The sequence below is a fragment of the Thermobia domestica genome, chromosome 5 (assembly GCF_964235325.1).
Source record: "Thermobia domestica chromosome 5, izTheDome1.hap1.1, whole genome shotgun sequence".
Taxonomy (NCBI): Eukaryota; Metazoa; Arthropoda; class Insecta; order Zygentoma; family Lepismatidae; genus Thermobia; species Thermobia domestica.
The window spans coordinates 35,580,728-35,598,196 of record NC_137458.1 but is presented as its reverse complement, the minus strand read 5'-3'; the positions used below and the strand labels follow the sequence as shown (position 1 = coordinate 35,598,196).

Here is a 17,469-nt window from a genome sequence, read left to right as displayed (position 1 = left end):
TGTTGTTACCGACATTAAGCAAGCAAAGTTAAGTGGAACAGCTTATCACAAACTTACAAACGAAAATCAAGACAGAGAACAAAAAGTATCTTTAAGTTTTCGTCCCACGGTTATGCCGGTTAGGCTAAAGGAGACGGTGGTGATGAGAGATGAGTGAAATGGTGGAATGAAGAAAATGGGAGGAAACGGGAGAACCCCGAGAAAACCCATGAGCACGGTGTATGTCCAACACAAAGTCCACACGGCGCGAGCAAGACAGAGAACAATCTTACAGAAAAAGCTTACCACATTGAATACATTTTTTACTAGTATATTAGTAGACAGTTGAGTAAAGTATATTGTTTCTCAAACTCAGGGAGGGGAAATTGTCCTCTGCCCCCTAAACGACGCCTCTGAAAGGAGGTCGTGATTTATTTTTGGAAAATACGGGAGCACATTAAATGGTTAAATATCTTTCTCAATCCTCCAGACCACAATTACTTCGATTCTTATCTTTCTAATAATAATAATAATAATAATAATAATAATAATAATAATAATAATAATAATAATAATAATAATAATAATAATAATAATCTCCTACAATGTATGCAACATATTAATCTTTATAGAGCTTGGAGTTTGTGTAATCTGAATTCGAACAAGACAAAAATCATATAACAGCAACCTATCTAATCTTTTTGAACTTCCCCCCCCCCCCTGCGAAATTTTCTACGGACGCCTCTGATTCAGTGAGCTACCGTGAACTACTTAAAATCTATCAATTTTATGTTGCAATTCCAGGCAGTAATGCAGCGACTAGAAGAGTTGAGTTGATTGAGTTGATTTTGACTTTAACGTCCCTTTCAGCAGCGAGGCTATAGAAGACTACAAGAGTTGTTTCTCTGATTAACGCTCAGTGAAGAAAAAAATAAGAAGATAGTAAAAATCTCGGACTTTTTAAAGAAACGTTCAGCATTTTCTGAAGAAAAGAAAAATGCTTTATTCAATAATTTAGATATATAGTAACCTTCCCATCCTCCCCACTTGATTACAGAAAAGTGGAATTGGGTAAAACTCAATTCAAGGGTACACATCTGAAGAATTATTTTCATCAGAAGATTTGCTTCTTCCCTGGGGATCGTTCCACGTGAATGCCCACATTACCCTCTGGTGAGTTCGTCATACTTGAAGCGACCACTTTCACATGATAATTGTTAGTGCTTGTCATAATTGTTAGCAGCACTTGCCCGGGGCGGTAAAACTTATACGATCCCATTTCAAGGGGACACATTATTAGAAATACGACAATTTCGTACAATTCTGAATTTTGGCAAAATTCCTATTTAATCTCTTTAAAGTTGAAGAGGCAATAACGAAAAACTTCAGCAATGTGTTTTAGAATCAGTTTCACTCTAATATAGGTGCCATGTTATTGAGTCTGTTATTGTTGGCCATGGATGATATTTTTTATTATCGTAACATTCGCTGTTTTGACATTTGTACATTTTCTTTTATAAAAACTACAAATGAAGAGATTTACCCTGACGTCATTTTGTTCTTAGGGGCCGCGGTGGCTCAGTGATAGATGGGGTTCTTGGTTCAATTCCAGCTCGCGCCAAATAAGCTTTTTGGTGGACAAACCCCGTGTGCGTAGATTTTCTCGGGATTTTCTCGTTTTCTCCTACTTTCTTCATTCTACCATTTCATTCATTTCTCATCATTAGCGTCTCCTTTAGCCTAGTCGGTATAATCGTGAGACGTAAAACTTAAAGATTTCATTTCATTTTGTTCTGCTTAATGAGTTCTATCGATTTTCCCCATCTCTTTTGGATAATTAACAGATATTAATTCTTTAAAGTATTTAAAGAGGTATTAGAAATAGATACATTAGTGCGGACATTTAAAAAAAAATCATAAGTGTAGAACTAGATTGTTATCCGAAAGTATTGTTGTAAAATTTGTTAATTAGACGCTTCTGTGTTGTTAACGTATTACGTCTACTGGAACTTTTTCAGAGTATACGGACTAAATATTAGTAATGAAAGCCAACTCAGAAAAAAAATACTCATATTCTGAGTAATTTTAATGGAAAAGTACTGCTGCATCCGTGAAAAAAAAAAATCAAACGATATATTTGCTCATGCTTCATACAAACTATATTTCCTTTTACAAGTTGACCTTTTCTTTAATATCAGATATTTTTAAAAAAAACTAGGAAATTATAAGTTACTTCTGAAAAAACATTAATTTTTCAAAAAAAAAATAGCAAAACAGGTAAGAACGTCATACAAATCAATCAACAGGAAATAAACTACCAAGCAGCAGTAGCTATAAAACTTGTTACTTCCGTCTTATCATGATTAAAATCATTACAAGAGAAAGTCACACATCGTTTTAGACTTATTTAATGAAATAACTGCAATTATTTTTCACAAGTGATACAAAATTTTGATTTTGATACACCTTATAAAATAAATATTATTTACAAAATTCTGCCTTATCTGAAGATCTTTGAAAAGCTACTTCCTACATTTCTTTTGCAGTAACATTATATTACAATGAATTACAATGTGCCATTATAGTGCAGTCAAACAAATAAAAAGTAAGAAACAAATTAGTAACAAGCTGAAAATTGATATAGATGTTGGAAATTATGTTCTAAGCAACATACTAAAAGTCTCCTGCAATCCCACCCGATCTTCGCCCGCCATTTTGGAAAATGGCCGCTGTAAATGTCAAATGAACAGTACCCAGATAAAATAGCAATATCATCGTTATCCTTGGATTGTGGTAGATTGTATATAGCCTAATTATTGTTATCCTTCAAGTAGAAATATGTAGAATGGGAATATGTATGCGCATAGGAAATACAAATTCAGTACCGAATTATCTTCTAATTGTAACTTCCCTTCACACTTTACTCAAGTTAGGACTGATTATGAATCAATTGTTTCTACCAAACTAGAAACAGTTTTTCCATTGGCGTGTTTAAGGTTGCGAAAACATCTTATATCTCTTGTCTGTATATGGTAATGGTAAAACAACTCATATCCTTTTTATCGCCGTCTACTTTTCGGGGGAGTTGTTAAATTCCTTGTCATTATTTTGTTTCATTTAGTTCATAACTTTACTATGGATAGAAGTACTGCATGGCACGTAAAAAATCTGAAAAAGTTCTTTAGTGGTGTGAAGTCTACTGCGCCATACATATTCTGTTAAATATGACTCAGTTTTTCTGATACTCATCCTCCCTATGAATCGTCGAATGTCTCGTTTTACTCTCGCCCAATAAAATTCAATCATTGATGTATGTGTTGTATTGTCATTCGAATGAACAAAATTAATGCTGTGATTTACTGTATCATGCTGGTATCCTAAAGCAGATATATGTATGTGCTATATCCTCTCCAGCAATCTGTTTTTATAATTGTGACGTGTAAGACATTATTTGATATAACGTTTTCTAAAGTTGCGGCATTTCTTGATTACACCAACACCACGAAAGTTCTTCTAGTTCGTTGGTCGATTCCTCCAACAACTCGTTTGGTGCACTTCATACGGCCTCTGTTGTATTTGAGTTTGCCAAACCCGCTCCTGTCCACTTTAACTTTGTGGCCCTTACCTCCAATTTTGGCACTGAATTCTAACAGCCAAATTGCAAGGAGCTCTCTAAATTCATTTAACAGTTTTGAAATTGTATTTTGACTGAGACTCGTTTCACTTGTAATTACCGAGGCTGGGTATCGCAGAAACCACCCAAGTGGAACGTCACAAAACAAGTCAAGTTTTACTTTTGTTATCGAAAGAAAGTGCCATGCCAAATAGAAGACTTCTTTCTAAAGTTCCTATCTGTAGCTGAGTTCTTTACCTATTTAAGAAAAGTATTGTAGATTGGTTGCTATTATAATTCTAAATTTGAGTTTTCTAACGAAAAATTAAATAAATACAGCGGAACATATATTAAATATATTGACAAATATGTTATATTCAAAAAGAAAATACAGCAGATTTCTAAAAGTGGTGCTGCTTTTACATTTATCTTTTGTTACTTTTTATAGTCACACATTTTTAAAGAATATGGTGGAAAATGAACATAGTACGTACATAAATTTTGCAATTTTCCAAACATCATGTTTAGATTTCATTAAAAAAAACTAATGTATCTTCTGTTCATAATTAAAAAGTAAATGCCTGTTATGAAAGTGTCATCCATAACAAATGCTAATGCACAGGGTGCGAAATCCCGGGGGGGACGGGAGGGATTTCCCCCCACCAAAAATTTTATACTTGCGTTTTCCCCCCACCAAAAAATGTAAGGGGGGACACCTTAATATGAAAATATAAGTAGGTCTATAATGAAAATTTTCAAACAAACAATAAATTTGAATGCATGCTTGTTTTTCAAAAACGTAGTTTAGTTGTAAAGATATCAGGTGTTTAACTTTGTCGGCTGTTTCGTTGTGACGAGATGGAGACCTTTATAGTCAAGCGTACCACTTGCGTGAAAAATTGGTAAAATTTCTTAAACAGTTGACGAATCTACAAACAGGTTTGCGGATAAGCACTTGCTGTTATATGTAACATATGTGGACGAAGAAAATAACCATTGTTGTTGTTTTTATAAATTAGTGCCTGTAGAAAATGCCGATGCAAAATTCCTTGAAAAGAAAATTATTCAAGCGTTTTCCGAAGATGGCATATTTTTAATCTTAAAGAAAAGCTTGTTAGATTTCGTTCGGACGGCGATATAGTGTTTACTGGGAGAACCAAGGTGTTGCTGCGACAATTAGAAGAAATGTCGACCAGTGCCTAATTAGGTACACTACGTGGCACATCGAATGGATTTTGTATCTGAAAGAGTTTAGATGTTGTGAATGCTGTTCACAACTTTGAATGTTTATTAGGCGAACTTCATGCAGCTGCAAAACTTAAAAGTATCGCGACAGTCACAGATGCCGCAGGACTGCTGCAAATCAAAAGATTGTTTCACATACGTTGGATTTCAAATGAGGAGCATGTATTATTTGCAATCTTTACATATTTTTCTTGTATAATGCAATTCCTACTTTTGGAGTATGAAAATGCTGACCATTTGAACAGAGATAGTTTTAAACTGAGTGGTAGTTACAAAAAAAAAAAAAAAAAAAAAAAAAATCTGTTGGAGAAAAAGAACATTCTATTGCTCGGTTTTATTCTGGATATTGCGTCCATTCTGTCTAATATTACTAAAAAGATGCAAAAAGAACCAGTTTCGTACAATGAAATAGAGCAAGAATTGAATCTTTAATCCAAGCTCTGAGAGAAATGCGTATGGAAGATGATGTCTACCAAAGTTTTTGTATTAGTGCACTGCAGATAAGAATCTGATACAGGGAGTGGTGATAGTGAGTTTGATCAAATAAGGGGGCAGGCAATCCAGGGTTTAGTAGAAGAAGTGGAAAGAAGGTTTCCTTTTAATGATGTCGCAAAGTGCTTTTCAGTGTTTGAAAATAAAGGTCGTAATAACATGAGTGGTTTATACGGTAAGGTAGACGTAATATATAAAGAAGCTCAATTGTTTGGATTAAATCCTGATACTGCAGTGTTAGAATGGCTTGGTTTGATTTAGTTTAACGTCCCACGGTTATGCCTGCTAGACTAAAGGAGACGTGGACCTACTGATTATAATGGAATCCGACCACTTTGGTCGTTCAACTGTACACCACTGGGAATCGAACCAGGGACCACGTTAACCGAAGTCAAGCGTGCTAGCCACTAGACCAAACGGGGGTTCTACAGTGTCAGAATGGAGAAAGTAGAAGTCAAGTTCTAAGTCGGTAAATGATTTTCAGGTTCTTAAAGACTTAACGCGGAAAGTTCGTTCTGTGCCATTATCAACTGCTGCCTGTGAACGTGGATTCAGTGTTGTTCATAAAAGTTTCAAAAGAACCCGTATGTTGGCGAGTACCTTTCAATCTTTATTAACAATTAAACTCAGTGGATCTCCTTTAAAATTATGGGATGCTGTTACTGCTGCTCATACGTGTTTTCTTTTTGGCCGTCACATGTTCAACTCTCGTTACACACGGAAAGAAAGTGAAGTTTAATCTTAAATTTTTTCTCTAAGGTAAGATACGTTATTGCAAACTATATTTTAGGTCTATAAATACAGTAACACAATCATTCATTACTCGTATTATCTCAGCTGGTCTACTGGCTAGCATTCACGCACCATCTCCGGTGCACGGGGTCCCGGATTCGATTCCCGGTAGAAACGCCTTACAAAAATTTGAACGATTACTGTGGTTCGGATTCCACCTTGAGCTGTAAGTCCACATCTCATAGCTTCGCTGCTGAAAAGGGACACTAAATTTAAATAGGCAAATCAATCGTATTGTTGTATTTGTGCTTTCATTTTTTAAGGTTTAACGTCCTACGAATATTCAGTAAAACTAAGGAAGACGGTCATGATGAGATAGATAATAATGGTGGATTAAGATAGTGGAAGGAGGCGGTAGGACCCCGAGAAAACCCACACACAATTGTTTGTATACCACAAGCAGAATTTGGCGCGAGCTAGGATCCAGCCAGGGATTCCACGCACCTGAGGTGAGCGCTCAACCACTGAGGCAGCACGGCTTTTTGTTGTCTATGAAGTATTTGTATTGAAATCATATCTGTTATTTATAATATTAGACTTACATAAGTGACCGGATATCTGAGCGACCAAACTGAAATACTAAATACTTAGCGAAGAAACGGGAATTTCATAAATAATAAAAATCTATGCTCTGACTCTACTGCTCATGGAGATCTATGGCTGGCCAGGTGAAGCGCTTCAAGTTAGTAGTTCTAATGCTTGGTTAGGACATTGGTTCTCAAGGACTGTTATTTCTGACTTATAGATCTCTACCGCATTTTCGTGAATGCACTCTTCAATATGATGGTAAACACAAGGGTACTGTGCTCCCACGGGACTCTAACCCTGGACCATACACACCGAAGTGTATATTAAATGCAGTAGATATGTTATCAATTTTGGTTAAGTGAATAACTAACATTAAAGTATTTTTAAATAATAATGTCGACTAGTTTGAACATTAATTATTATTATTATTATTAGTAGTAGTAGTAGTAATAGTAGTAGTAGTGGTAATAATAATAATAATAATAATAATAATAATAATAATAATAATAATAATAATAATAATAATAATAATAATAATAATAATAATAATAATAATACATTAATATTTCAACTATTTGGAGGCTCCACGAAGCATTAGTGTGGATCGCTGAACTTCTTCCCCCCCACCATTTTCAAATGATTTCGCACCCTGCTAATGCACAGTATGAATCTCAAAAAGTTTCGATATTAAAGAGATTACCATTTAACAATACAAGATAATTTGTAATATTCTACATGAAAATCGAACTCTTCATTATTTATGACGTTTAGGAAAACATACTATATAATTCATATTTCATCGCATTGACAAACTTCCACAAATACTCACAGAGCCGCGATGGCTCAGTGATAGAGTGTTCACCTCTGGTGCTTGAACTCCTGGATTCGATCCCAACCCCCGCCAAGTGAACTGTGTGGTGAACAAACACCGTGTGCGTGGGGTTCTTCAGTTTCCTCCCACTTTCTTCATTTCACCAGTTCATTCATTTCTCATCATCAGCGTCTCCTTTAGCCTAGCAGGCATAACCGTGGAACGTAAAACTCAAAGATTTCATTTCATTTCATTTTTTCCCCATAAATACTCATATATTTTAAGAGACCTAAAATAACTTACCATTCCCATTTTTAGAAATATTAGGGTCTACTATTGCCTCCGCATGTACCACAGAACTTCAAAGCTTGAACCAGATGCCATTGCAAAAGAAATTGTTTCAGTCCATAAGTGGCGATAGTTCTACGTAGCCCTGTAATTCTTTTAAAGGGTGTCCATGTTGACTGGCCTGTAAACTAGTTGACAACTGATTAAAATGTGTACCCTTGAAATGAGATCGTGTAAGTCTTACCGCTTAGGAGTTGGAGCTGATAACAACTATGGCAACTGAGGGGGAAGAGTCACGTAGCATCTCGCGTGGGAAAACCAAGTATGACTAATTGGTCAGGTGAAACGATCTCCAGGAAAGAAGCAAATCTTAAGAAATAATAAACACTTCTGACCAGAGTATATACACTTGTTTATTAAAAACTAAATTCCAGTGTAACAGTTTCGACAACGTAACGTTGTCGAAACTGTTACACTGGAATTTAGTTTTTAATAAACAAGTGTATATACTCTGGTCAGAAGTGTTTATTATTTCTTTAGTGAGTTCCAGAGTCGTGATGGATAGAGAAGCAAATCTTCTGATGAAAATCACGATAACAGATGTGTACCCTTGAATTGAGTTTTACCCCGATAGAGCAAAGTCTACTTTCCTAGAGCATATTTCTTTCCCAATAATTTTCCAACGATATTCTATTCCTTGTATCATGAATGTGATAACTAGAGCAACGCACATTATGTTTTATTTTTTTGTTAATTATGCTTTATTTTTTCCCAAATTATGCTTTATTATTAATTTCAATTATTGTTTTACATTAATCAGGTATAATGTATAATATTTACTATACATTAAATATTCAAAATATTTTGATCTATTTATTAATATTTTATGCAACCAGTTTCTTTCATATTTAATGAACTTTCTACTTCATGCACTGTAAAGAGATATTCCTTACTCGAGTCAGTTTTTCTATCACTTGTGTGCGCCTTAGAGGTGCATAGGGCCTATACTGTATACAGAAAGGGAAAGTAAAATATGCCACCAAAAACCACAGAAAGTGCTCAAGTTCAAGAGGTACACATAACAATATAGTGTGGAGTTCTTGTGTACTATTCATTATTGGCTGAAAGTTTTCTTCTTTTCCTTTTTTTTTTTTTTTTTTTTTTTGTTTTCTCCACATCAAAGGATTATACCGGAAAGTTTACAGAAATAAAAATAACCTTTTCATTCTTGAATTGTCATGTTCTCAATAATTTTGCCTTGTAAATATTGTTTTTTAAAAATATTAATACAGTATGTTAAACTTGCAGTTAAGCAGAATTTTGCAAGAATTATGCTATATATTTAAATTATGTTTTATTTTCTAAAATTGTGCTTTATTATGCTTTTAAAATTAGTTTCTTCTGGACCAAGGTGACCAGACGTCCTGTTTTAGCCGGGACAGTCCCTTATTTTCAATCGTTATCCCGTTTTTTTCTGATTCTCAAACGGGACGCCTAAATGTCCCGTTTTTAAGCAAACATGACCCAGGTGTCCCGTAATTATTATTCAAAATATAAATGGTCAATGCTAATTCTACACTCTTCCGTATCAACCCTCATTGGGAAGGTTCAGCCGTGCCTAGAACTACTGCATATTCAAATGAGAATCGAGTGTTCTGTGGTTCAAGTGGGAATTGAGTGGGAATTTTGAGTGTTGAAGTAGTCAAAAGTATTGTTGGGTAGTACTTAAGTTAGAAACGCTGTTATTATTCTTACTTGTATATTTTGTAAATTGAAAACACGGCTGAGTCCCAAAATGCAATGTGGAAGTCACCCCCCCTTCTGTCGCCGATTCGTATGCGTCCCGTTTTTGAAAGTAAAAGTTCTGGTCACCTTGTTCTGGACCCTTAGACAACCACAACCATGTTCAAGGTAGCAACCATATGTGTAAATTGCTGTTATGCTTTTTATGCTTTTGGATTGCCCTAGTGCAGCGTTTCCCAACCTTTTTTCAACTTGCGGCACACTACAGGTGTTACTTGGATTCTCGCGGCACACTTATAGATATTATTATTTGTAAATATAAAACACAGTGGTATTTTTTCTGTGATTACTGATCTGTTTCTCACAGAGAAGAAAGCTAGATCACTGGTTTTCCCCCGTGGTAAGTCATTATGCTTATTTTTTTTTTATTCTAATCTAAAAATAGAAAACAATTGCAATGGAATATTGGACTCAGGTTTTTAAAAATACGCTTTCATTTTAAAAACTGTATCGAACCTAAGAAGGAAGATCACTAAATAACGAATGAACAAACAATTATCTTTTACTTTTAAAACACAAATTTAGGTAATTTGTCGAAAGGATTGAATGATATTTTAAATTTTCAAGTTACAAATTAGCCTGTAACAATAAAGAAGCAATAATGGTCATAACAATTATAACAAATACTTTTTTCAACATTAGAAATGTACAGAACAATAACCCGGTATGACTACTTAAAATTGTAAATTCATTGTAAAGGTTCACAGTAATGTGAAATACAAATATACATTTTCCCCTACGTTTTGCAATTCGATTACTATGAAATTAATAATTTTGTTTCGATTCCTCGCGGCACACCAGCAGCCCATTCACGGCACACTTGGGAAACTCTGCCCTAGTGATAACCTTCAGGCTAGTGAAGAAAACTTTTTTCATATTGTGAGTTGTCAACATTGTGCAACTAAGCATGCCGAAAGGAAGTGACGACGCCCTCAAATCTATGACGTAACGCATTACGTCATCATCATTCTCGGAAGAGAATGTTTTGAAGGGGCGTGTTCAGGAGCTGCATTCGAAGCAGCAGGCAGTAAGCACAACGACGGCTTGTATAAAGTAACGTTACTTTACTTCAGTTAGTGAAGAAGAAATACAACACGAAATAGGTGCCTGTAGCAGGTGAGTACATGAACTTTTGTTGTTATTCTGAAAATCGGTTTCCATGTTGAAACAACTAGCAAGCGTGTGCAAGGTTATTCAGACAAAAACAAGTTCCGCTTTGACGTTTTCTACGCCGTTGTTTTCAATGTTACCGGCATACGATTTTTTTTCTTTAACTTGAGTAGTTTTATCGGGGACAGCATTATGTCTACTTGTCACGTTAGATTATTGGTGTAGCTGTCATTATCGTGATTACTTTTTTAAATACGAACACACGTTAAATGGGTCAAGTTAGATTCTATGCCGAACGTTTTTAAGTCCTGATTTAACTGCCGGCCGGCGTCATCTAATGTGCCAAACTGTGCAGCCCTTCAGCTAGGAGATGCACCTTTTAATACCTGCATCCATGTGGCCCCGCGTACTGAAACCATTGACGCTCTCATCTTTGGTGCGAGCAGTCCCGGATTCGATTCCCGCTGGGGATACTTGGTCTAGAAAGTGTAAAAGCTTGTTCATGCTAAGTTTTCTTCATTCAAAGCAGGGATGGTATCTAACATAATCGTCCCATGCCACCACCTTTCTTCCTCACCAATTCCCCGGGTAGAGTGCTCGGCAGGGGCGGATCCAGGGGGAACGATCGGGGCGATCCCCCCGAAGAGGAAACTTTCTATTTATATATGTAAATAAAACCCATCCAAGAGTTTGGAGTTCTTAAAAGCTGCTGCAAGTAGCAGTATTACAACCCACCGCCCTCCCCCACAAGTCTGTCCTGGATCCGCCCCTGGTGCTCGCCGAGGCTAACATAACCATAGTTAATGAAAGTCCAGAAATTTAATTCCGAATCCTAATCTCGCATCCGAAGACAGCTCCGGAGAGTTTATACAAACACTGTATCTCACACAGGGCCGGATTAAGAAGGGGGGCTTACGGGGGCTGTTGCCCCGGGCCTCCAGTCTTAACAAAACCTCAACTGACTATCTAAAAAGAATCATGTATAGGCCAGGCACGTAGCCAAGGGGGGGGGTCCGGACCGGACCTTCCCCCCCTTCGAGACGAGAAATGAAAAAATAAGGAAGGATGAAAAATGAAATGAGAAAAAGGAGGATCGCGTTAAAAACTTAAAAAGAAACCAGTAAGCTTTTGGTTACTCTTTCTTAATACACAATAACACACTGAGCAAGGCTATGTGATAATATGAAAAAGAAAAAAAAATTATCACGTAACAGTTTCAACACAATAACTGCGTCTTCATCACTTATATACTCTCCGGAGTTCAACTTTTAATTATCCGGAGAGTATATAAGTGACGACCAACTCCCAAGCAGCCAGAAGGAGTGGAAGTCTGATGAAGACACAGTTATTGTGTTGAAACTGTTACATGATTTTTTAAAATTTTTGGTTATAGTTAAGGAGCCGTACTTCCCATTTAGGGAAGGACGAGAAACGCCATACTTTCAGGAATTATTCAATGACTATCTAGGATGTTAAAAAGTAGGTAATAGACTGAGTTCTTGCCCTTGTACTTAGGGTGTTTAGGTAGTGCAACAGTAAGATGTATCCTCGTGCACGGGAGATGAGAAGTAGCTGTTCTTAACTATTACCAAATTTTTTTTTACATATTATCACATAGCCTTGTTCAGTGTGTTATTGTGTATTAGTACAAACTGGAAACAAGGCCTGATAGAATAGTTACTGTTTCTTAGGTGGAGATTTGTATTGCTTGAAATATATGGTGGCGAGGTGATCGAGATATCCTGGAAGAGTCAGGGAATTTGAAATTTCTAGAAAAGTTACGGAATTCTCAGAATTTCTGCTACTAGTCAGGGAGATTTCAAGCTTCGGAAAGTAGAGTAACATGGACATTTTTTATCATAAATTTTTGTCATCGCATCTTTGCAGTATCAAACATGTTATTTCAAAAACAATTTTCTACTGCTCCTTTAACCTGTCATTGGAACAGACAGTAGTTGGCGGAATAATAAAAACAAAAATTTATATGGAAAGAAAGTTCTCTTAACATTTGATACAACAGAGAAAGGAACGCAGATGTTATAAAATATTTTTCAAGACATTATTGAGTATGTACTTTTTTATAATAGTGAATATGTACTTTTTATAATAGTTGAGGTCATAATGAAAGGAAAATTTATATTTGAATGAACAGAGGAAGGATGTAAATATTGCAAAATGTTTTTCAGCAAGTTTATTTTTATTATTATTATTATTATTATTATTATTATTATTATTATTATTATTTTACTCGAGATATCTCATAGTTTGTTATTAAAATACTTAATAACATATTCTCATTTTATTGTCCTAAGAAACCAATATAGGCCTATGTTGATAGTAAAGTAGTTTAGATTGCTCGAGCTCCTGGGCCTTCAGAATTTCATGTCATGCCCCCCGTCCCCCCGTCCGTTACGAAATCTTGGCTAAACGAACCAATATATGTTCCAGTAAAATATTAGTTTAGAATGATCGAGCCTCTGTTGTGATGACCACAGTATCTCATGTTACGGACCCCCCTCCCCTTCACGAAATCCTGGCTACGTGCCTGTATAGGCTATATAATCAGTCAGCATAAAATATGACCAAAAATATAAAACATACTATTTCCTTAACTTTCTACTGTACTTTCACAGACGTGTATTAAGTGGTCATCAGGGGCCACATTTTTTTAGCCCCGGGCATCAAGATGGGTTAATCCAGTCCTGACCTCACATCGGATATTCTTTGCTAAAAGCTCTTATATTATCCATATAGTGGCAAGCAGTGGTGTCGTTCAGCGGGTTGAACTGGTTGAAATTTCTCAGGTTCCTGGAAGTCGCTCTGCACCTCTATATCAAATACGAACGAAATAATACTCTAGTACTATTCTTAAAAATCAATGATACAAGCCTATGATAAAAGATAGGCGTATCCAAATGCTATATGACGTAATCAGTCACAAAGGGCGCCCATTAGGGGGGCAAAGTGGGGCGCTCGCCCCCCCAAAGAGAAAATCGTACTTGAGAATATCGATAGCCCAATAGGATTTTTACGTTAGTTATAGCAAAATTTGAAACTATATTTGAAACCTCGCGTATATTTGCCCCCCCCTTGGAAACTACAACATGGGCGCCCTTGCTAGTCACTATTGGAATAAATTAGTATCAATGGAATTATTATTATTATTATTATTATTATTATTATTATTATTATTATTATTATTATTATTATTATTATTATTATTATTATTATTATTATTATTATTATTATTATTGTTGTTGTTGTTATGTTTCAATTCAGTGTAAAACTATGGTAACTTCCAAAATATGCGAATTCAGTATTCAAACCTCGAGTAGTATAGCCTATCTATAACTGCTGGTTACAATAGATTAATAAGATCAGAGATAGAATATGTTCCTCGGACACTGAATCCGTATATACCGTAAACAAAGATATATACTCGCTATATCTTATTGCTTCCGTTCTATGTCGATAGAGATTGAAACCGGAAACCATTAATTTAAACCAACTCCGGATTGAATAGAGATTAAGGGGAAAATATACTCTTAGGAAGCTGAATCGATTGCAAAAGGCTGACTCTCGATCTCTTATTGTTTTTGGTAGTCCTATATGGAAATCAGTATCGAAACCGGAAGTAGTAGTAAATTTCAGTCTCGTGGTTTTGGTAGTATTGAAGGTTGTGATGGTATGTTCTCTTCAGACCCTGAATAGTTTCCAGAAAACCACTTGTCGCTATCTAATATAGTTTTTGTCCTATGGTGATAAACTTCGAAACTTCAAATTAATTTGAACCACTTCCGGTTTGAATAGAGGGTTAGCGTAGAAGATGGGACCTATCCTTAGGATCAATTGCAAAGAAACTGCATGTCGCTCCTATCTTACCATGTTCGCTCTGCGAAAGTCAGTATTAAATCCGGAAGTAATATTAAATTTGAACCACTTCCGTTTTTCGTAGTGTTTATGATAGTCATGGTACGTTGCCTTGAGACTCTGAATTGTTAGCAGAAAACCACTTCTCTTTATCATTTTTAGTGTATGGCGATAAAAGTTGAAACCGGAAATGGTTAATTTGAACCACTTCCGGTTTGAATAGTTAACAGAAGATGGAATCTATCCTTGGTATGGTGAATAGATTACAAAAAAATGCATCTCGATATCACCAATTTGCATCTCTGATACCTGTCCAGACGGACGGACAAAGTCGCTATAAGACTTCAGACACTTACGCATAGCATAGTTCCTAAAAAATAATAATAATAATAATATAATTATTATTATTATTATAATTTTATTATTATTATTATTATTATTATTATTATTATTATTATTATTATTAGTTATAATTACTAGCAGTATTTGTAGCAGTGCTACCAGTTACGTAACAGCAAATTTCCAGTCCAGAGACATGTAACTTTCCAATTAGGTGCAAAATTCTACCACCAATTAAAATAGCGTATTTCTTGTGGTGTTGAAACAACAGCGATGCGTGTGTCAGTTAAAAAAAAAAAAAAAAAAAAAAAAAAAAATCTGGGTTAGCGTCACCGAAATTCAGTTTTAAGTTTCAGACTAGAAACTACACATGTTACGGATCATGGGCGCCGGAACCGGGGGGGCAAGGGGGGCAGTTGCCCCTCCTGAAATTTTCAGAGGGGGCAAGATACTCGTTTTGCCCCCTCACTTTCAGACTGTAAAAAACATCACACAACACTGAAAGAACTAAATTTTGCTTTTTATGGTAATGTGAAAAAATTCTCTATTCCAGATTCATCTTTCTCTTTGAAACAAGGGACCAGGCGCTTTTTCTGCCCCCATGTTAGACAGAAAGAGTTAGGAAAAAGAATTGAAAATTCTCTTTATTTCCATTGGTGTACATTCTCAAAACACTGTAAATTCTTTAAAAATTGTTGTTTAAGTAATCGTAAGTCTGCAATATGAAACGAGTCGCCGAGCGAGATTTTAAAGTTTGAAAAATATAACAGTTTAAATGTAACAGGACATTTAGGGCCTAAATACATTTTCCACAAAGTGAAATTAATGTTCTTACAAATAATATGCAGAGTGCAGTAAGTTTTAGAATGAGGAGGAAAAATGTATAAGGTAGGATTAAGAATTCATAGCACATGAAAAATGTGAACTCCATTGTCGTTCCGTTCGTTTAATCCTTTCACTACCATCTTTTTCGGAGTGAGAAACATTAATATATGGCTACTTTAAGTTGTTTTCAAACATATATATATATATATATATATATATATATATATATATATATATATATATATATATATATATATGAAATGTAAAATATATATATAAAACATTTTCCGCAGTTTCGTTTTTCGACGTGGGAAGGGTGGGACATCCTTCCCCACTGATATTTTTACGTGGGATCTATATGTCCCAGTGGTAGTGACATGAATGATCATCTTGTATTTTCAATTATGATACGTATATTGTCAGAAAAAACAGTTGGGTCGTATTTATGATTACAAATATTTTACATTTCAGCATCCGTTTCCAAATGACAGTACATGCAACTACTGCTTTATCACTAGCACCTTGTTCTTCAGTTTCATCTGTTCCATTATCACCACGTTCACTTCCACTACTATCTATTTGATAATGTTCATAAGAATTCTGTGAACCATTAGCAGGCTTCTCTTCACTAGTGGAACATCGATTCATAGCAATAACATGCGGTAAATTATCACGGGTCCTCTGAGAATGTATCGTGGGACACATATGTCCCAGTGGTAGTGAAAGGGTTAAGATTGAATGCAGGAACGGAACATCTGTTTCAGCTCTCCTTTCAGACCAAGCTCGTAAACAAGAATAAGGAAGACAGTGACTGCTTCTAATAATTAGTAGTCTTAGATATTTAGCTCGCAGTGGTCAAGCAATCAGTGGACATTCGCATAGTACGGATAATTTGATGTTGCTCCTGGCTTAAAGAAAAATGGATGTGCCTGTTTATTTTTTTTTCTGATAGTCAGTATACGCGCTTTTGTACCTTGCGGACAACTGGCGAAAGTGCTTCAAAATTCTGAAGCATCTGCTTCTGAAGCTAAAGAGCAGCCATGATTCTATCTAGAGGATACTCTGAGAAACCTACGAACGGACAGTGCATTTGAAAACATCTATAAGTAAGCAAACGAAAATGCAGACAGACCACACTTAAAATTGCCCACTTCATCAAGATCAAACAGACCACCAATCAGGTTGGAGCAGACTGATAACCCTTCTATAGCACCTACCCTAGAACCTGTATCAGTTCTTCGAAAAAGTACATCGAAATCATTGACTATTTGTTGAATGAAGTACAGCGTCGTTTCAATCATCCAGGCCTCAAACAACCTATAAAACTCTAGAAGATACTTTGTGAAGGAGCTATATGTGTTGGTGGCCCTCTCTCAAGAGATTGTTTGAAGCAGGAATTGGGAGTTCACGCGTCGGATTTTAACCTGGATAGATTATGAGCTCAGTTCAGGCTGCTTCCACCTACTTTGATGACGACTGAGTCACTGACGACCACTAGAATATTAAAAACTATTAGTGCTGAAACCCCAACTGTTCGCAGCCTTTTCGACCAAATCGTCTAGGGACTGTCGTTCTCACTATGCCATCTTCTTGAGCATTTGCGAAAGATCATTCAGCTATTTGCGTCGTCTAAAAACATATGAGGAGGTCCATGACGCAGAAAAGATTGGCTCATTTGCTGTTGTTGCACATGTGTAGAGACCAGACATATATTTAAACATCATTGCAAGAGAATTCATACCAGACAAGCGAAAGAAAAGATACAAATACAAAT

General features: G+C 35.8%; 2 protein-coding genes across 2 annotated transcripts in view; one reads left to right on the top strand and one right to left on the bottom strand.

The window, feature by feature from the left end:
- LOC145684629 (uncharacterized) overlaps positions 1-7,915 on the bottom strand; it is a 252,013-nt gene extending 244,098 nt beyond the window's left edge. Inside the window, exon 1 of the mRNA XM_081757020.1 lies at positions 7,764-7,915. Coding sequence (XP_081613146.1) covers positions 7,764-7,772 — 9 coding nt within the window. The 5' untranslated portion in view covers positions 7,773-7,915. The remainder of the gene's footprint in view (positions 1-7,763) is intronic.
- Positions 7,916-10,510: 2,595 nt separating this feature from the next.
- The window catches only part of LOC145685855 (leukocyte elastase inhibitor-like), a 164,904-nt gene continuing 157,945 nt past the window's right edge, over positions 10,511-17,469 (top strand). The window contains exon 1 of the mRNA XM_081758491.1: positions 10,511-10,667. The gene's annotated coding sequence lies outside the window, so the exon portion shown is untranslated. The remainder of the gene's footprint in view (positions 10,668-17,469) is intronic.